Raw genomic sequence first — 22222 nt, forward strand, 5'->3', positions numbered from 1 at the left:
CAGCGGAGCATCCCACCGTCATACCAGTGCACTCTTGGGACGCTATTTCACCTATCAGGACTGAAACTGTTGTATAAACAGTAACGTTACAGCTCTGTGTATTACTAACGACAGTAGCTTTAGATAAATGTAGAGACCACCGAAGACATGATAATATCTCTAAGGAGTGAGAAATCTTTTCTGCATTTAAAGAGCTTAGTGATTGACAGCTGTCATTTTAACACGTTCACACGGTAACATACTAACACCAAAGGACAGATCTGTTAAACTAAATGTAGTAAGAGGTGTCCAGACTCTTAAAAAAACCGTATGTAACACTCTGAGCTGTTACTCGAAGAACAGTCTGTTTGCGTGTTTTGCAGCACTTAAGTAATTGCCAGATAATTACAGCGTTTACTTCTTTCTACAAATGCTTTTTTGAGGACTTTTACTTTTTAATAAACACACCAGGCTGGTATCTGCCATATTTAAAATTAATACTTCAAGCCTGATCTGGTTTAATGGCAGCGGCCCGCTGTTGAAATGTGATCCGCACCGCTCGATGTGTTGCGTTGCTACAGTCAACACCGACAACACATCCACACACTTCACATTTTAATTATTGTTCATTCCAGTGGTTATGACCTTGAAAACACTCATATAACTGCATTTAATATGACCGCAGCTTTCACTGACGGCATGTCATAGAGCCGTATGTCCGTATCCATGTTAACGTTACTCACCTCAATCCCGATCCTCACAGCGCCGGGTGTGGTTTATAATTCTCCCAAAATGCGCTTTAAAATCATGTCGAATGGTGTATATATTCGGAATGTTTATCCATGAGGACGGCGGGAGATGTCATTTTCTCTGACAAATGCACAAACAGCGCCGTGTTTTTGTAAACGTCCCTTTATTATCGCGGCTCCTTCAGCATCTCTGCGGATTCGTGACGTGCGTCTCCTCTGATCCGTCTGCTTGCATGCGCGCTCGTTCGCGACGCTATCGCCCTTCGCAACAGCAAGCGCGTGAACTAGCATTCCACTCTGCGAGTGCACGTAGATTCTCAGGGCGCGTCCACGAGAACTGCTCCAGTTTGGGAGAAAGGTGCCCTCTTCTGTTGAAAACCGGGAGAGCACGTATCAAATCGCAGTTTTTGAATACAGCATTCAGAAAGTACTGTTGGCCTCGTTAGGTTTTGGTCTTGTATATTAAAAAAGTATCAAATAATACATGACTCCTTTTGTAGGAAGGACCACACAATGTACAAAATATTCATTTTACATAAATGCAATCAAAACAGAATTAGGCCCATTTGCCTAGTACAGTTTTTCTCGATTGCTAAGACACATTTCTTGAAAGCTGCTCTCCTTTTCTCTAAACTGTGAACACAAAACCCAATTTTCAAGCTATATTCACAAAATCTCAGACTCTTCTTGCAAAACCAAACTTTCACCTCAAAACAGTTCAATCTGTGCTCAAAACTGAACTATGTTGTCAAGTCGTGCCCCGAGTCAATCAAAATTAAAAACACTACTGAACAGTCACTAAACACTACGTAGAAAAATAGAAAACACAATGCTCAGGACATGAAGCTGGAGAAATAAATGTTTATTGTTCACTGTAGGCTAAATGCATGTTGCAAAACAAAGAAAACCTGTGCATTTAGCACTTGTACAAAAAGACAAAACAGAAATCTTGTGCATTTACATGTAGCACTTGCAAAAACAAACAGAAATCCTATGCGTTTGCCACTTTAGAACAGTAAGCCCATGTAAAAATAAAGTACAAAAATATACAAATAAGTGCATTACTCAGCCACAGCATCATGTCTCCGTACTGGGTCAGGCCACAGGACTTCATCCACATCACAGGCCACATTTTGTCTGGCCAGGCAACAACATAGATGGGAAGAGTTAGTTTGAGAGGAGGTCGAGGTGGTCGAGGAGGTCAGCGAAGACAAAGAACAGTAATATCTGATGAAATCAGAGCTACTGTGATTGACCATGTTCTTGTCCATGGTATGAGCATGAGGGAGGCTGGACAAAGGGTACAACCAAACATCAGTAGATTCACTGTGTCCACCATAATCCGAAGATTTAGAGAAGAGAACAGGTAATTACCATTTTTTGACATTATAGTACAGCAGGGCTATTCAATTGGCGGCCCGCGGGCCCAATGCGGCCCGCCAATCATCTTCGTCCGGCCCGAGGGAGCAGCAGGTGGCTTGAATGGTTTTTGCACTAATTAGTTTGTCCACTAGGCGGCGGGCCAGCCAAAAAAGAAAAGCAAGAGAGCCAAGAACAACAACAATCTACCGGAGATCGCAACATCATCAATAGACGGCAGATTTGACAAGCGCTTGTAGGGCTCCAGACTGCGACCAAATGGTCGCATTTTTTCTGCCGGTGCGACTAAATTTTGTGAGCGGTCGCAATGGCGCGACCACCGCGTTATTCAGCTCATAAGCGCTGCTATTTCTGTTTCATATGAGAAACATTAAACGGCAAACGAAGCGAAAGAGAAACCAAAGCGCGCCACATTTGAGCTGCGCAGCGCGGACCGTTTATCAGCTCGGACCGCAACGCAAACACACTTGTCCAAGCTCAGAACAGCATCGGGAACCAAAGTTGATTTCGCGACACTGTTACTGCACAGTGCTGCGAGATCCAGTGAAAAGTGTTTGAATTCGCCCAGAATGAATTAAGGTTGCTGAAAGATCAGTGAGAATCATTCAAATTCTTTTGAGAGAGAAATTCAAGCACTTTTCAATGACTTTCAAGCATTTTGCACAACCATTTTAAGCACTTTAAAGCTCTTATGATCCAATTTGAATGTTATCTTGATGGCCAAAATATACTTTGTGGTAAACAAACACTTATGTAAAATTAAAAACATAAAATATCGATTATAACCAGTATATGGCAATAATAATCTGTCTATTTTATGCATATACAATTTATAGTTTATGTGAAGATTGTTTTAAAATCACCTAAATTAAAAGCTGTTATATATTTCAGAGCCTATTAAATGTTGGGCTTTCAATTCTACTGTAATGTTGAATGGACATAATTAATATGTAAAACTGAGAGAAAATTCATTTAATAGAGTTACCAGTAGCAATATTGAAATCAATACTTCATTAATAATAGGCTACTTGGTAAAAAGATGCTATTAAACACATATTTAAAAATACTTTGTTGTTTCTACCTTAATTTGGAGGTTCATTGTGAAATTATGACAGTATAAATATATAAATATGCGATTATTCATGATTAATTACAAAAAAATGTGTGATTTTTTTATTTTTTTTAATTGATTGACAGTCAGCACCGTAACCTTTTATAGATGTTGGTGTTGGTAATATTAGTTCCTTTTAGTGAAAATGCATTTCAGTGTAATTGTATAGGCCCCCTAGAAAAAGATCGGGACGGCCCCCATCCCCTTGGCCCGCTTCAAATTTCCAGTTCGATAATCCGGCCCTCAAATGGATCTAATTGAATAGCCCTGTAGTACAGTATGTAAATGTTGACAGCAATTACTGTATGACATACTATAGAGCTGGTAAGTCCCGCCCATCCATAAAACCCCACTGGACCTCTAGATTGAAAAATCGTCAATGCAAGTGAATGTGAGAAAATAATTGTTTGACTATAATGTCAAAAAATTGTAATTTCCTTGTTTTCTTCTCTAAATCTTCGGATTATGGTGGACACAGTGAATCTACTGATGTTTGGATTGATCAGATATTACTGTTCTTTGTCTTCGCTGACCACCTCAACCACCTCTCACACGAACACTTCCTCTCAGGCCTCACAAACCAGTGCTCTCTGAACTGGCTTACTGTATATGTTCCCTCACATCATTAGCCACAAGTGTGATCAGTTTTGAGTTGTTGTGTTCAAGTGGTGAAACCTGTGCTTTAATTGTGTTTGACTTTTGTCACCTGCGCTCACCATTATGCAGCACGGGTGCATCACAATGAAAATGTGTTGGCAAGTTGTGTCTAAACAGGTGAAAAGTGCTTATGGTTTTGCCAAAAGAGTGATTGATTCAATCAATGGGTTCAGGCAACTGAGCATTTGGTTCAGAGGGTTTAGTGTTTTAGCAATTGAGAAAAACTGTAATATGTAAAAACAATTCCGGTAGTGGCATGATGAAGAGGAAAATTAAGGATTGTAGCGCTGGGCAACGATTAATCGCCATTAATCGCATACAAAATAAAAGTTTTTGTGTACAATATATATGTGTGTGTGCTGTGTATATTTATTATGTACATATAAATACGCACATGCATGTTTATATATTAAATATATTTACATAAAATTTCATTTATATGAATATAAATATATGTAAATACATGTAATTTTCAAAATATATACTGTATGTGTGTGACTTTATACATAGGGCCTACATAATAAATAAGTACAGTACACACACACACACACACACACACACATATTATATAAACAAAAACATTAGTGCAATTAATCGCAGTTAATCGTTTCCCAGCTCTACAGAATACAAGGTTCCACTATTTTTCAATAAAAATGAAAAATATATAGTTCAGCGTCCAGTGTTGGGTAAGGCAGTGTTGGTAATGCATTACAAGTAACGCGAGTTACGTAATCAGAGTACTTTTTCAAATAACTAGTAAAGTAACGCATTACTTTTAAATTCACAAGAAAATATCTAAGTTACTTTTCAAATAAATAGCGCAGATTACTTTGTTTTCCCATTTTCTCACTGACATGTTTCCTGTCCTGTGTTGAAAGTGTTGAAAGTGAGGTGCAGACCAGAGGCACTTCCTTCAGCCTTTGGCTTTTTAATTTCACTCTTGGTGTGAAAGGGCCATTACATCTGCCAAAAATATAACCTTTGGGTTTTCTGTTATTAAAAATAAACACGCAAACCCAGCCCAGATGACAAAAAGTAACGCAAAAGTAACGTAATGCATTATTTTTCACAAAAAAACAAAGTAACGCAATTAGTTTTTTTTTATGGAGTAACGCAATATTGTAATGCATTACTTTTAAAAGTAACGAATTCAATCACTGACAGCGTGACATTTCGACACAAAATGTCACAGGGCTCAAAGAACCACAACTGAAAGCGAGTAGAAAGGCATTTAGAAGAACGCACTAGTTAACAAAGAGGCGTGGCTTAGCCCAGGCGTATCTCTTATTGGTCAAGTACGGTGATTCTAAAACAATTCGTTCATTTTTCTCAGTGCATATACTATTATTTGTGTCAATTATTGTCAGTTCCTGAATGGTTACAGTTGCTGAACTAGCGTCAATGGTGCTGTCGTCTGGTACTTGTTACTTTTCTCAACGTTACTCTGGAAGGATCAATCACAGTCGTTAGTGATTAATGTAGTTAACACAAGTGTAAACGTATTTTTAGACAGACTGGTGATTCAAGCTACGTTTGTATGTCAGACAGTCGCTGAAATTAATATTTTAAGGGATTACAAATGTTTTCAAGTACCTCAAGTAACACAAAAACGCACTGAGACTTGAATGTGGCTGAATGGAGAAATTCAGTCTGAGCCATCATGCGCCCCCTTGGAGGAATATTACTTTGTGTCACATTACATTTATTTGCAGTAGCTGGTTTGTCGCCCAATTGAAAGAACACACCGCTCTAGCCCTATCAAATAACTTCCTCTTCATTCGTTGGAATCATGGAGGTGAATGTTTCAGCTGAATCTTTTGAGAGGTAAATAACAATGCTGCGAGATTAGAACGATGTTCATGGTCACACATAACGAGTCCAGAAGCACGTTGTTTAATTTGTAAGCGATGTCTTGTTAGAATTACTGTCTTGCAGGACATGTAGCATATGCTTGCAGGTCACTGTATTAGATATATTAGACCAAGACCGTAATATGCACTGTGATTGTGTACTGTGTATTACAGTATCGTGCCTGGTGACTTTCTAGAGAAGTTTAAGAAAAACCATGACATCATATTCTACAGGTATATTTCATTATTATTATTATTATTATTATTATTATTATTAAATGTATTTGCAATAATAACATTATTTAAGAACTACGTTTCTTTATGAATATATATGTAATACATTAAATAAGTTTTTATTTGTTTGACCTTTGAACTCTACTATAGACGACAGAGAGATAAAGCAGTGTCTCAGTACTTTGCCTCCTTGGAGACTTTAGTGCTCACAGATAAAGGAGCCAGTCTGGATCTCTGTGAGCGGGACTCTCAGGTGGACTGACATTGTTTTTTTTTTTTTTTTTTTTTTACATTTACACTACACAGTATGCTACACATATACTCAGAATATGTTTAACACATTTACTGAATTTGATATTATTTTTTCTGCCTTCTAAAGAATGAGACATAATCATGAGTTAAAACCAAATATGTTTTTTTATTTTAAGGAATAAACTAATTTCAAATCTTGAAAAGGGGGTCTCACATAAAGGGGCCATCATATTTGGGGTATTACAGAACAGTTACAAAATATTAAAAATACAATAAAATAAAAATAATGTTTTAATGTATTACCATGTAAATAGCACAATACATTATACATTAATGTTGTCATTTAGTACCATCGTACAGTGACATGCACTACCATTAAAAGGTATAGGGTAGGGCTGCAACAACGAATCGATAAAATCGATAAAAATCGATTACTAAAAGCGTTGGCAACGAATTTCATAATCGATTCGTTGTGTCGCGCGACGCAGAGACATTTGGTTGTTATTATATAGGCTATATTTAAAAAAATTGAGCGCAGAGCGGAGTGGACACATTCGGTCTCTCTCCCGCACTGATGCCAGCAGAGTTCGGTACCTCATAAACTGTTTCCATCCAAAAATGCGAATTTAACTTATGCGCAAAACTGGAACATTTGAGCATAAAGCACCGTTTCTACATTATATATATATGCTGCCCCGATTTATATCAAACATGTTTGATATTTAAGCCTACTTTGGCTAGCGTACTTTCACAGCAGCCAATGCTCGATCGCAAAACAGCTGGTGTACGGGTCGTTGGATAGTGGAGATGGAGAAAACTACTTCTATAGTTTTTGTAACACTGTCTGTCTGTATAATGTGTCGAAAACACACCACAACCGTAAGGAGAAAGAGGAGCTCTGCTGAGGTGAAATCGTCTCAGTTTTGAATAGGGCTGTGACGGTGGCACGTTGTTTTTTTATATATAGCCTACACTTCAGTCAGCTTACAAGCAGCCTAAAAACGCTAAAATAAATCAAAGAAATAATATATTTAATTAAGAAAGTAGCCTAAGAATATTATATAGGTTATTAAACAAACATTCCTTGTAAAATTGTCCGACAGCTCATCAATTTTTGGCCGACTGAATTTCCAGTCCGACTGTCTTTTTTTCTCTTTCTCTTCCTCATTACACAGCTGCTGATTTTAATAGCAAAGTGATTACATTTATTTTCGTTCCTTTAGTTTATAAAGTTAATTTAGAGATATATTTGGAACACTTTTTGTTTGTTAAATTCAAGTTTTTGTTTTTTAAAGTTATACTAGCAAACAGCGGCAGACAGATCAAAAGCCTGCTTAATTCATCGCGATTTAAATTAAAATCCATTGATATAAAAAACTTAAACATATCACAATATTAGTTTAATCATTCAATCAATATAAATCCAAAGTTTGTGCGGAGAGAAGCGCGCTTTGCAGCGCATGGAGACGCCAGTGCAATGTGGAATTTTTTGCTCATAAAGGTAAGAGTAGGCTAATTTACTACCCGGGCCGGAACTGTAAAGGGTCTACCTTAGTTTGTGTGCACTAACAGTATCAACAAAATGTGCTCTTAAAGAAAACAAACAGAATACGCTTGATATCTTTGGTTTAAACAGGAGCGCTTCACAATAATTAACCGAAACCCAGGTAATTGGCTCACAAACACAATATCTATAGAAAGCTTTAAATTATTATTTTACTATAAAACGAAATAATTAAAAGCGAAAACAAAACTCTTTCATTAGCTAATCCATAAAGATGCATTAGGCATTAATGAGCAGATGGCAGGATCGTCAATTTCATCTTTGCAACACTGAATCAGAAAATACTAGTTTATTAATAAGTAATTCGAATATTTTCTTAATTTTTGCCTTGACACATTCATGGTAATTACTTTTGCTGGGGCTTTGAGGCCAATTTTGCGTGCATTTGAATGCGGAACTCTTCCAGCTGGTCGCTGCTGATGGCAGGACACTAAACACCGCCATGGCAGAATGAATGTAGCAGAAAGTTAGTCAAGTTATCCCGTTCCAGCGTGCAAAGGCACATGACTTTTTTAATGCGCACTGAGGAATTTAATTTGAGAGGCTTCTTGATGGGAAATGCAGCATGTACACCACAGCAAGCCGCTGTCTTGACGGATAGTAATTTTAGTTTATTTAGTCTATATATTTGGCAGATGTAAAGCATACATGTGTATGTTTTTTGTGTTAGTCCATTTTTATTTTATTATTATTATTATAACAGTTCAAGGAGCAACATGTTAGTGCACTTTCTAAAGATTTTAGTTCTGTTTTTGAATAAAGGGTTGTAAATCCCTTGTTTTTTATCCGATTCATCGATTAATCGAAAAAATAATCGACAGATTAATCGATTATTAAAATAATCGTTAGTTGCAGCCCTAGTATAGGGCTTTTTGAAAATTTCTTATGCTTATGCTAATATTGTAAAATATTAATTTTATTTAAAAATGTTCTTTTTTTTAAATATTAAATTAACATTGTTATTACAAATATTCTAATATGCTCAATATTTTCTTATCAGTGTTGATTTTCTTTGATCTGCAAAATGTTATTTATTTATAAGAGGGATCATGCAAAATGCATGTTACTTTTTATTTAGTTCTGACCTGAATAAGATATTTCACATAAAACTGAGGGACTCATATGAAACTATTACAGAAGGTTCAAATGCTCACTGATGCTTTAGGAGGAAAAATTATGCATTAAGAGACAGGGGTGTAAACTTTTGAAAAGAATGAAGATGTGTACATTTTTCTTATTATGCCTAAATGTTATATTTCTTTTTCATTTAGTACTGCCCTTCAGAAGCTTCAGAAGATACTTATATGTTTTCCATATAACAAAATAAGTTACTGATCTTAAAATTCAAAAAGTCTCCCACCCCAGCTCTGGATGCATTGTGTCTAAAGCATCAGTGAGTGTTTGAACCTTTTATAATAGTTGCATATGAGTCCCTCAGTTGTCCTCAGTATGAAAAGATGGATCTCAAAATCATATAGTCATTGTTGGAAAGGGTTCAAATTAGGGCTGGGCGATTTGGCCTAAAATCAAAATCTCGATTAATTGAACATTTTAACCCGATTACGATTAATGAACGATTATTTTATTCATTAATAAAATTATATTTAATTATATTTAAATATTTATTATTTTGCCCTCATAGTTCACTGACAAGTTTTGTACAGTAAATATGCGCACATATTACAAGTGAGAGATTTTTGAATGAAGGGTGCACACACTATCTACTATCTATGATTTTTTTATTGAACATCAGTGTTGAACAACTGAAATTAAAGCACACATTGCTTAAAATGAAAAGTCACATTTTTCTTAAATTAGTGAAAATAAATAACTTGCACTTTTGGAAACAAAATAAATTTATAAAATAATAATAAATATTAAAAGTAGAAAATAAGCAGTATCTCTTCTAAATAAAATTACTCTTGTATATCCTACAAATACTTTTTACTGTATAAATACTGTTTAAGCTCTCCATCGACATGTTGGCGGAATAACGCAACGTAACGGAGCGGGATCACGTGACTCCACACGCAGTAGTGTTTTTAAAGGGAAAGTAATTGAAATAATTGACCTGGAAAAATTTGATCGATTATAGGTTCTGAATGTCGATTTCTATTACTTTTCGATTAATCGCCCAGCCCTAGTTCAAATACACAAAAATGATGAAAAATCGAAGACTTTGTGGGGCCTGAAGGATTTTTATGAAGAACAGCAGGCAGTTTAACTGTTCAGGACAAACAAGGGACTCAAAATCATCACTAAAAAACATTCAGGTAACAACACAGTATTAAGAAAGTGTATGTAAACTTTTGAACAGCCACCATTTTACCATTGTGTCACCACAGACCTTCTAAAGGTTGCTGCTGTAAAATATTACAAAGTGAACAGAAATTATGTCCATATTTGTAGTAAGAATAGTAGGATCATTTTTAAAGATTGTGTAAAAATATCAAACATAACAGTGAAAGAAACTATTTGCATCTTACAGGATCGGCTGTGTCTTCAAATACGAGCAACCCAAAGTGGAACGGTCAGAGTTTCTATTGATGAGCTACAGCCGCTGAAACCACGCTACCATGTTTCAGACATACTGGTTGAAGAGTTAAGATATGAACCGTAAGCCATCACCTTACGTAAAACACCTCAGTTATTAATTCTAGATCTGCTACTGCCAGTTCTTCACTGTTATTCCTTTGACAGGCTGAGAGTTGATTGGAAGAGAGATGACTGTGTATGTCTAACTTGGGGTCTGGGACAGTACAAGCTGCTGGTTTCCTGTTCTCCTTTCAAACTGGAGATTTCCTGTGATGGGGAGGAGATCGTCACACTTAACCCACAAAACAAACTCTACTTTGAGACTCTGCAAGATCCAGCTAGGTATCATGAATGCTTAAAAAATATTTGGTAATGCTTGGTAATGTTGTTTTTCAAAATTACCACTATTTAAATTTCTTCCAGGTCATCTTCAGATTCACGCAAGGTGAGGCTTTAATGTGAAAATATATTATTAAGAGAGCTATCCTGTGTGACAAAGCATGTTTTTCCATCTCAAAGGAAGATGAAGAACAATGTGGGCTGTGGAAGGAAACATTCAGACAGTTTGAGGACATCAAGGCAAATGGTGAACTGCCATTGTTCATTTTCAAACTCTAATGAAATTTGTATTATCATTAAGGGTGTTTGTGTTGTTAATGATGCATACTTAGGTTTAGGGATTTAAACAAATCCGTAAAGACACGTTCACACCAAGCTAACGTCTAAGCCAAGCTAATGTCGCCAATGTCATTAATTTAGGTCCTAGTTCTGTGGGGATGGACTTAAGTCTCCATGGATTCAACCATACATATGGTGTTCCTGAACATGCTGATACTCTGGTGTTGAAGGATACAAGGTAGTTCACTTCATAAAATATCTCAGACACATTCAAAATGTCGATAATGTGGTTGAGAGCTATCCATGCCTAGATGACAAACTTAACAGAAAAGACTCTTGCTTAACATGATGTACAAGTCAAACCCAAATTTTGTTTTGCTTCACAGTGTCACAGAGGCGTATCGGCTGTACAATTTGGATGTGTTTGGCTATAGCCTCAATAGCAGATTGGGTCTTTATGGTTCTGTTCCCTTCCTGCTAGCCCACAAGCCAAAGAGGACAGCTGGAGTGTTCTGGCTGAATGCCTCTGAGACTCTGGTTGATGTCAAGTATAACCCAGAGCCAAATGAGGTGCAATTCTATTATTCAATTGACTATAGAGAAAACCTGTTTGGAAACAATCGCAGTAGTTTTTGGTGTGACTAGTGGGACAGAAGTTACAGTGCCTTGCATTAGTATTCATACCCTTAACTCAGTACTTCACTGAAGCACCATTACAGCCTCAAATCTTTTTGGGCATGATCCAACAAGATTTGCACATCAACATTTGGCAATATCTGCCATTCTTTGCCTCACCTCATTACCTCTCAAGCTCTGTCAGCTTGGATGGGGTCTGGCAGATGATTTCTCCAGAAATGTTTGATTGGGTTCAAGCCCAGGCTGTGGCTGGGCCACTCAAGGACATTCACAGAGTTGTCTGTAAGCCACTATTGCTGTGTGTTTAGGGTCATTGTCCTGCTGGAAGGTGAACCTTCTGCCCAGTCTGAATGCTTTTGAATGGGTTTTCATTAAGGCTATTCCTATATTTTGCTCTGTTGACCTCTCCTTTTACTATCTCAATATTTTACTGTATTGAGCTTTTCTTTACAAACACACTTTACTTTTGAGATGTTACTCTCCAGGTGATGAGCAGTGCCTGGTTTTCTTTAAACATGATGCTTGGAATTGAGGTTCATCAGACCACAGAATCTTGTTTATCACAGTTTAAGGGTCCTTTAGATGCTTTTTTGCAAATTCCAAGTGTGTCTTCATGTGTCTTCACTGAGGAGAGGATTGAGTTTGGTCACACCACCATAAAGCCCAAATCGGAGGAGTGTTGCAGTGATGTTTGTCCTTCTGTAAGTTTCTCCCATCTACATATGATCATGGAGCTCAACTAAAGTGACCATCAGGTTCTTGGTCACCACTCTAGCCAAGGCCCTTCTCCATCAATTGCTCAGTTTGGCCAGGAGGCCAGCTCTAGCAAGAGTCCTGGTTGTTTCAAACTTCTCCCATTAAGGGTAACAGAGACAACATGCTTTTGTGAAACTTCAGTGCAGCAGATTTTTTTCTGAACTCTTCCCCAGATGTGTGGCTTGATGCAGTCCTGTCTATGAGCTCTACAGGCAGTTTTTTTTTTACCTCAGGGCTTGGTTTTTGCTCTGATATGCATTTTCAGCTGTTAGACCTTTCATTAAGACGTGTGCATTTTCAAATCATACCCATTCAATTGAATTTACAACAGGTTAACTTCACTCAAAGTGTAATAACATCTACAAGCAACATGAATGCCCCTGAGCTAAATTTCAACTGTCCCAGATAAGGGAAGGTATGAATATATATGCAATAGAATCATTTAAGTTATTTAGTTTTAAGAAATTTGAAAAGATGTTAAAAACCTGTTTTTTGCTTTTCCAGTATGGTGTATGAGTTGTAGTTTGATGTGGAAAAAGTTTATTTAAAGCAGTTTAATATAAGGCAGCAACATAACAAAATGGGGGGAAAATGAAGGGGTATGAATACTTTTGCAAACGTACTGCAAAGTTTTAAATGACTTTCAGGTAATAGTTGAATAGTGTAAATCGATAAAATAGGGGAAAAAGGCATTTAAGATGTATATTGTTTCTTTTGTTGTCTGAACAGAATGAGGATGAACCACCAGGGAAGAAAAGCAAGATCTCACCACAGACTGATGTAAGATGGATATCGGAGAGCGGTATAATCGATTGTTTCATTTTGCTGGGACCCACAGCTGCCCAGGTGTTCTCTCAGTATGCTCAACTCACAGGTACTGACCATCCTCCAAATAGTATCAGTGGTGTTACAACTAAAAGCTAACATGAGGACTATTGATTTTTTTTTATTGATAAAATAAAATAAAATTAAATCACTTTTGTGTTTTATTTTGGAATACTATACTGTATTCTATTTTTTATTTATTTATTTAGTTTTTGTACAATCCTACCTGTTAACGAAATGGAATATAAGACTATCCATTACATTTTTCATTGTGAAAATAAGCTATTTTCTTTGAATCTGTGAGACTTCTGATTCATTAGCCACTATGGACTCAGTAAACAACTAGAAGAATAACAAAGTGCAATAAAGGTAAAACTATTTGCACTACAAACCAATGTGTTTATAATTATGATAATAAATTAAAACAATTTGAAAACAAATATCACTTTGCCGTATCAAGCTGCATAATGGACTGTTTTTGTACAGCTAAAATAACTGAAAGCGGCAGACACAGGAAGTCTCACACATTCAATTAACAAATGGCCACACCTACTGTTACATTGAAAATTAAGTGCATATAATTAAATACAGAAGTTCCTGTAGTATTTCTCTGCCAACAGGCTACCAGGCTCTTCCTCCGCTCTTCTCTTTGGGTTATCACCAGTGCCGCTGGAACTATGAGGACGAGGCCGATGTGAAAGTGGTGGATGCTGGATTTGACCTTCACGGTATTCCTTATGACGTCATATGGTTGGATATAGAGCACACAAATGGGAAGCGCTACTTCACCTGGGACTCTGAGCTTTTTCCAAACCCAGTAGAACTACAGCATCACCTCCAGAAGAAGAACAGGAAGGTATAATAATGGGGTTATAAACCTAAAAGCATTAAAGTACTGTACTGTGCTGTTTTAAGTTTATTATATGTCTGTTTAGTTGGTTGTTATTAGTGACCCACACATCAAGATTGATCCTGATTGGCCGTTTTACTGTGAAGCTAAAGAAGGGGGCCATTTTGTGAAGAACAGAGAAGGTGCTGTTTACGAAGGAACATGCTGGCCAGGTAAGATCCAATATACATGAATTATGTGTTCCAATCCCATATTTACAACACTGTTTATAGTATCAGAGAGAAAAATATGGATAAGACTTGACTGTTAAAAATCAATTTGTCGATTTTCGTCTATTTAGTTTTAGTTTATTTTTACTTCAGATTTAGTTTTAAGACTTTTAACTGTTCCACAGAAGATAGCCATACAGGTTTAGAATGACATGAGTGAGCAAATGATGATGTAATTTTCATTTTTGGGTGGACTAACCCATTAGTCAGACTAATAAATTGTCATAAATGGGGTGAAAATAATACTATATACTTATTTAACATTGAGATAAGGTTTTGAATCAAATTTAGCCTTCATATTTCAAGGAGTGATTATTATTCCATCAGGTGAATCCTGCTATTTGGACTTCAGCAGCTCAAAGACAAGGTCATGGTATGCCAGACAGTTCTCTCTAAGCAAATATGAAGTGAGTCTCAATTTTTGTTCACTATTAAGATTTAACTGTATTGCTTGCTAAAAGTTACTGGACACTATTTAAGTGGTTCCTGAGCAAGTTTCCTTAAACTAAAAAACAATTAATTGTCTCCGTAGTCCTATAGATAACTGCTCTTTATCCATACTTGCATTAGGGCTCAACCGAATCTTTGTTTGTGTGGAACGACATGAATGAACCTTCTGTCTTTAACGGGCCAGAGCAGACAATGCCCAAAAATGCAGTGCACCATGAAGGATGGGAACACAGGGAACTACACAACTTATATGGCTTTTATCAGGTGAGCTCAGTCAAATCAGGCCTGTAATATAGATGTAGACTATGGTTATATTGTTGTTTTTTTCCCCTTCACAGCATATGGCTACATTTGAGGGCTTACTAACGCGATCAGGTGGCACAGAGAGGCCATTTATCCTTACACGCTCATTCTTTGCTGGGTCTCAAAGATTAGGTAACCTTAAAATCAGATGACATGATGCCCATTGTGTTGATGGAAACAAACAAAACGACCCATAGCAACACTGAACTGTTTATGTCACAGGTGCCATCTGGACTGGAGACAACGTCGCTACCTGGGAGTACTTGAAGATTTCAATACCCATGCTGCTGTCTCTGAGTTTGACAGGAATACAGTTTTGTGGAGGTTCCACTAATAATGACACAGTTTTTATGTCATTAAGTTTTAAAAAATTGTCACTGGACCACAAAACCAGTCTTAGTAGCACAGGTATATTTGTAGCAATAGCCAAAAATACATTGTATGGGTGAAAATTATCAATTTTTCTTTTATGCCAAAAATCATTGGGATATTAAGTAAAGGTCATGTTCCATGAAGATATTTTGTAAATTTCTTACAGTAAATCAAATCAAATTGATTAGTTATGTGAATCGCTAAGAACTTCATTTGGACAACTTTAAAGGCCTTTTTTTTCAATATTTTCTATTCTATGCACCCTCAGATTCCAATTTTTTAAAACTCAGTCAAATATTGTTCTATCCTGACAAACCATACATCAATAGAAAGAAAACAATTGACCCTTTTGACTGGTTTTGTGGTCCAGGGTCACATATATTATATTTTACCCTTTAGTGTACAGTTGATTGTAATATTCATGCTGATAAATATGCCATGCATACATTATACACTACTGTTCAAAAGTTTTGGGTTGGTATTTTTTTTTTTTTTTAAGAAATTAATAGTTTTCTTTCATAACAACTCTCAGAGTGTTTAGTATGGTAAAATACATGGTAAAGTTAATGTGTTTGGCATTTGCTTGGTCTGGCTGTGGCAGAGCAAGAATGGAGACTTGCTACTGCCAATACATCCACAGATAGTGCACTGCAACTGCTACAGCAAGCACCTGCCAAGTATTTGAATGTAAAGCAGCAATCTCATTGGCTGCTGATGCAAAAGAAACCTATTGACCTGCGCCATCTAGAGTTTCATGACAGAACTTTGTCATGAAACTGTAAGGAAGGTGATATTAATAATCAAATAATAAATAAACGTGATAAATGTGATATTAATAATCAAAACAAAAATTTTGGTTTCAAATAAATGTTGTTCTTTTGAACTTTGTCTTCATCAAAAAAAAAACTGAAAACAGAACCAAGAGACCTGGTGAACAGTGGTGTATAAACATATTTTTGCTGAACAGGCATAAAGTTCAGCATGACTGATTAAATATGATTTCATATGTGTGTGTAGCTGATGTTGGGGGCTTCGTGCAGGATCCAGACCCTGAGCTTCTAATCCGTTGGTACCAAGCAGGTGCTCTTCAGCCATTTTTCAGGGGACACTCTGCTAAAATGACCAAGCGCCGTGAGCCCTGGCTGTTTGGGGATGATGTGACATCTGCGATCCGCTCTGCTATTCAGGACAGATACTGTCTCCTGCCATACTGGTACACTCTGTTTCACCAAGCACACACGTCAGCTCTGCCTCCCATCAGGTACTGCACTTTCATCAGCAGCACAACCTTATGTAGAATAACTCATATCATATCCTGATAAAGTAAAATAGATTTTTTTTTTAAGTTTTATTTTCCAGGCCTGTTCCATCCTCCATCTTTATTTCTGTGTCTTTTCTTATAGACCTCTTTGGGTAGAGTTTCCCAGCGATACAAGCACATTTGCTGTGGAGAACCTGTACATGATTGGTAAACATGACCATATTTGTTGAGTAATACTGTACTGTAATGTACTTAAAGGGATGGTTCACCCAAAAATGAAAATTACCCCATAATTTACTTAGCCTCAAGCCATCCTAGGTGTATATGACTTTCTTATTCAAGACAAATACAATTGGAGTTACCTTAAAAAAATGTCCTGGCTCTTCCAAGCTTTATATGAATGGCTGCTAAGATTTAGAAGTCCAGTAAAGTGCATCCATCCAACATAAAAAGTGCTCCACACAGCTCCGGAGGGTTAATAAAGGCCTTCTGAAGCAAAGCAATCTCTCATGAATGTGCGTACAACAGTTAGCAGAAGCTAGAGATTACGGTTTACAAAGTTTTCTTGCACAAATGCATCAAATTGCTTTAGAAGCCCTTTATTAACTCCAGGAGCTGTGTGGAGTACTTTTTATGATGGACAGATGCATTTTATTTGACTTCAAAATCACTGCCATTATGAAGTTTAGAAGAGCCAGGACATTTTTAATACAACTCCGATTGTATTGGTCTGATAAAAGTCATATACACCTTGGATGAATTGAGGATGAGTAAATCATGGGGTAATTACATTTTTTTTTAGGTGAACTATCACTTTAAGTACCTTTTTTAAGTATGATATTTATAGAGCTCCACATATAATGAAAAGAAAGAAAAACATATATTGTGTCCTTGAATTGAAAATGTGTTGCCACAGCTGTTGTTGTTGCAGTCCAATGTCCAGTACTGTTCTAACTAATGGATATTTTTCAGGTGGTGCTCTCCTTGCATGCCCTGTGACAGATCCTGGGGTCACACAGGTCAAGGTTTTGCTCCCAGGGTCTGATGAGGTAAGCCTAATTCCCATATGCATTGTACAATATACATTGTACTGAAGGTTAAAGCGCATTCATAAGAGATGTTTTGTGTATTTGAAAGCTGTGGTACGACACAAACACGACAGAGGTACACAAGGGTGCCAGAACTCTGGATCTGCCGGTGACTCTGAATACTGTGAGTGACTCCTTAAAATCTGTGATACAGCAGTCAAGTGAATACTAGTATTCTTACAGGGTTATTTACAGTATATCGTCTTTGTTAGGTGCCCGTTTTCCAGCGTGGGGGGACAGTGGTGCCCAGGAGAGCAGGATGTGGGTCCAGTACAGCAGACTTACAGCAGCATCCAATCACTCTCACTGTGGCCCTGGACACTAAGGTGACCACATGACAATGCAACAGAAAGTACTGGGTGGTACCATAGTATGGGTTAGGGACAGAATTATATTTAAACACCAATATATATACACTACTATTCAAGAGTGCTGCTACTTACCTGTACATTATCCTAAATGTTTTGAAGAATGCTTAAATCCAGAGAAATAAGTGGGGGGATCTGTTATTTTCAAATTTAGGTCAATATCTGCCAAGTTTGCAGATATCTAATGTCCATCACTGGTCACCAGGTCTGTCCAGAACCTGTTGCATAGCCGCTAGTTTCTCCATGATGTTTTCCAGTTTTGCGGTCCATAACCACAGTCTGAGTACTAACAGCTCTGCCCACCACCGTTTCAATCCAGCTGGCCAGCTTAGTGGGGTTCTGAGCCGCGCTGACCGCTTTTACCAATCGTCGATACCACAGGGCCCCACTTAATCCCATCAGCAGAAACCCTGTCAAAGTTCCCAATAAATAAATATCTTCAATATCCTCCAGGGACAGAGCGGCCAGGCACACAACGCACCACTTCTCCCACCCGTCCATCATGTATCCAGCTGCAAACGTTCCTGCAGGACAGTTGGGTTCCCACGAACCCAGGCTTCTCGTCGAGAAGATGGTATCAGTTGCGTTCAGAGACCAGTTGATCGAATCCATAATTCCTTTTTGTTTCGAGAACAGGGCAAAGAGAGTCTCAGAGATAGAACTACGAGACAAGAGAAGTCAGCAAGGAGAGAAAGGGGAGGGAGAGGGAAAAATGCGACCGCCTTCGCTGAGAGAGCAAACCTCAAATGCTCGTCTTGTCTAGTGTAAAAAAGGTCAAATACCCTTTACAAAAAAAGGTAAAACAGCGATGTAGGTTGATTTTGAGCTTGGAGAAAAAAATGAGACAGGAGTTTTTTGACTCTTACTAGGGATGTGCACGAGTACTCGATTAATCGATTACTCGAAACTATCAGCGACGATCGAGCATGAAAATGACAATCGATTGGCTCTAAAATGCATTTTTTTTTTAATTAAACTACTTTCATTCTGATCCGTTGTTCAGTTGCCATCAGTTGCCGTTGTTTTAAAGTAACGGGAGAAGCGCATCCACTACTTTATGATTGGCACGTAGTTCAAGCTCACATGCATTTTGTGTAGATAAATACAATTTGTAATATAACATTTACTTATTTATGTATCTAGGCTATGTGATTAATTTTATATACAATGCGTCATGTAGAAAACGCGCTTCAGCTTCACCTCATGCTGTTATTTCTTTTAAATGTTTACTGTATACTGTGACGCAAACGCCCCGCCCCTTGCTTAAACTCCACCCCCGATTAATCGAGTACTGGTTTCTCAAACCTGTGGATTACTCGAAATGAAATATGATCAGAAATGCCCATCCCTAACTCTTACTGTACATTAACCAGAGTTGACGCAGAGCAAGACAAGACAAGCATTTGAGGTTAAAAAAGTAAATAAATTGTCAGTGTTTTTAGAAAATAACCATTATCGTTTTGCTAGATAAGACACTTCTTCCTCAGCTGGGATTGTTTAGAGTGCTTTGAAGCTGCATTTATACCGCATTTTGAAAGTTCAAACTTGGGGCAAATTTGAAGTCCACTATATGAAGAAAATTCCTAAAATATTTTCCTCAAAAAAAAAAACATAATTTCTTTAAAACTGAAGAAAGAAAGACATGAACATCTTGGATGACAAGGGGGTAAGTAAATTATCTGTTTTTGTTCTGAAAGTTAACTTCTCCTTTAATAGGTTTTAATAAATGAGCTCATCCATGGACATGCTTTCTGCCCAAGTCCTGATGGATTGTATCAGATTTGGGGATGATTCCACGCTCAATCACAGCGTCATCAAACTATGCCTTTGTTTCTTAGTTTGTTTTGAATATGCACCCTCTAGCGGCGAAAACCTACACATTGTGCCTTTAAATAGCACAACTGTTTCAACACTGATAGTAATAATTGTTTCAAATGTTTCTTAAGCAGCAAATCAGCATATTAGAACAATTTTTGAAGGATCATGTGACACTGAAAATTGGAGTAATGATGCTGAAAATGTTGCTTTGCCATCATGGAAATAGATTTAGTTTAGATAGTTTAGTTACTTTTAGTTACGGATAATTTGCCATTATTTGTGTAGCAAGTGCATGTTATGTGTAACAAGGACATACCAAAATTAAGTCTTACTAAATGTTTGCTTGTATCACCCAGCTCTAAGATATAATATTACCGTTGTTCAATTTGATTTCCATATTCATTTTCTACAGTATTTACATGGCACTGTAAAGCAGGGTTTCCCAAAAGCAGTGTTGTGCACTAGGTTTGTTTTATTTACAGTTGCATACCTTTACAACATTTTTTAAAACATTTTCCCTGTATTCTGCCAAAAAAGCTCAAGGATTTTAAATGCTTAGAGTTTTGAAAGTGAACATTTTGAGACATAAACATTAGTGTTGTAACTTGTGGTGTAAAAAATATTTGTTATATCGTCGGCGGCGATAGCCTTGTGGGCAGCGCATCAACATACCGTGCCGTTGCGCTCTGGGCGTCCCGTGTTCGAATCCCGACTCAAGAACCTTTTCCGATCCTGCCATCAACAGAAAACTGATAATATGCAACTACTTTGTTACATTTTGGCAAGTTTAGGAACCCCTGCTCTCAATTATTTATAATTATAAATAAAACATAAATTAAAAATATAGTATTTCAGTGGTAATGTACATCTCAGCAGAATCGTGTTTGTACAGGGGATCATACTCAGAATTTTGATAATATGTTACGCATTACAGGGCAGTGCCGATGGATTTCTTTATCTGGATGATGGCCATTCTTTTAGTTACAGAGACCAAATGCAGTTCTGCATGCGCCGTTTTACCATGCGAGCTGGCAAGCTTGTCAACAGGTAATGCCTTATCTATCTATCTATCTATCTATCTGTCTGTCTGTCTGTCTGTCTGTCTATCTATCACCATTGTGTGTTTAACAGAGAGTTTAATATGCCATTCTTCTTGTGCCATGTGTTTTCAGCTGCGCTGATGATCAAGGCTCGTTTGTCTCAAATGACAAAGTGGAATCAGTGGTCATTCTTGGTGTGAAAAGTTTGAAAAGAAAACCCAAGCTCAAATCAGGTGCGAGGAGGCCAAATGTTTCCTTCAGTGGTAACTATTAGTGGAATAATTCATACATAAAGGATGTGGTGTTAATTATAAATCAGAGTTTTTTTAGTCACTAAACCTTTTGTTTTTCTCTTTAAGGTGCGCCGAGGACAGCAATCACATTTGAATTTGATGCAAAACGAGGTGTGTTATCTTTAACTGGATTGGACCTAGGAATACACAAAGACTGGGAAATAATAATATAGTGGATGGAATTTTTCAAATTACCTGGATTTTCTATTTTTATTGTTATTTTACACTTTTAAAAATTTTGTTTTACAGTATTTCAGATGCTGTTCATGCCTTAAAAAGTCATAGCAACTTGCAATTGCAATAAAACGTTATAATTTGGTTAATTAAATCAGCTCTTAATAATGGAATGTAATAATAAAGATTCCCTCCACAGTGATCATCTACCTCAAGAAATCTAATAACAAGATATGATTTTACGGTTGGGTTGTTTTAACATGAATTATTAGCTACTTTCCTTTGCCACACTTAGAGCTGACATGATCGAGTTAAAATAAGATTTCAAAGTTGTGCAATAAAAATAAAAATCTTAAATTCTAAAAAAAAAAAAATCTGAAAGAGTAATAAGGCATTTTTATGATTCAAAAGCAAGGATGTCAATTGATCAAAAGTGACCGTAAAGTAATTTATAATGATACAAAATAATTTTATTTGTGTATATGTTCTTTTAAGATTGGTATTTATCAAATAGTTCTGAAATAAAAATGTTTCTACAAAGTAATAAAATGAGTAATAAAAAAAAATATTACTTAAACACAAAATCAGCATGAAAATTCAGCTTTACCATCACAGGAATAAATTACATTTTAAAATATATAAAAAATTGGAAACGATTAATTGTAATAATTATAATATTTTGCAATGTAACTGTTTTACTCTATTAAACAAATGTAGCCTTGATGAGAATAAAATACTTCTTTCAAAAACATTCGAAAAAATCATACCGACAACAAACTAATATCAAACA

At 36.8% G+C, this 22222-nt stretch overlaps 1 protein-coding gene across 4 annotated transcripts; it reads left to right on the forward strand.

Annotated features, from left to right (window-relative positions):
• Positions 1 to 5617: 5617 nt before the first annotated feature.
• ganc (glucosidase, alpha; neutral C) lies at positions 5618 to 21889 on the forward strand. Of its 4 annotated transcripts, none has more exons than XR_012341125.1 (24): positions 5618 to 5700; positions 5901 to 5960; positions 6111 to 6213; positions 10265 to 10392; positions 10477 to 10653; positions 10735 to 10756; positions 10831 to 10897; positions 11071 to 11167; positions 11316 to 11499; positions 13051 to 13195; positions 13767 to 14002; positions 14082 to 14208; positions 14593 to 14672; positions 14836 to 14979; positions 15054 to 15150; positions 15241 to 15342; positions 16408 to 16651; positions 16794 to 16858; positions 17624 to 17700; positions 17789 to 17863; positions 17935 to 18065; positions 20860 to 20972; positions 21098 to 21228; positions 21325 to 21889. XR_012341125.1 is itself a non-coding variant. In XM_073826980.1 (24 exons), exons 1-23 carry the CDS (start codon positions 5666 to 5668, stop codon positions 21163 to 21165), a joined length of 2577 nt encoding a protein of 858 aa, XP_073683081.1. In that variant the 5' UTR covers positions 5618 to 5665; the 3' UTR covers positions 21166 to 21198; positions 21325 to 21888. The 4 variants fall into 4 exon arrangements, 3 of the variants coding, with proteins under 3 accessions (XP_073683081.1, XP_073683079.1, XP_073683080.1); XM_073826980.1 differs by having other exon boundaries at positions 21098 to 21198; positions 21325 to 21888; XM_073826978.1 differs by having other exon boundaries at positions 17952 to 18065; positions 21325 to 21887.
• The last annotated feature ends 333 nt before the right edge of the window (positions 21890 to 22222 follow it).

Source organism: Garra rufa, chromosome 21, assembly GCF_049309525.1.
Source record: "Garra rufa chromosome 21, GarRuf1.0, whole genome shotgun sequence".
NCBI lineage: Eukaryota > Metazoa > Chordata > Actinopteri > Cypriniformes > Cyprinidae > Garra > Garra rufa.

Bases quoted from the DNA above. Each gene is read 5' to 3' on its own strand.
- ganc (XM_073826978.1), top strand. From the start codon at position 5,666: ATGGAGGTGAATGTTTCAGCTGAATCTTTTGAGAG. The intron at 10,393-10,476 runs GTAAGCCATCAC...TTCCTTTGACAG, and splicing joins GAAGAGTTAAGATATGAACC to GCTGAGAGTTGATTGGAAGA. The intron at 11,500-13,050 runs GTGCAATTCTAT...TTGTCTGAACAG, and splicing joins ATAACCCAGAGCCAAATGAG to AATGAGGATGAACCACCAGG.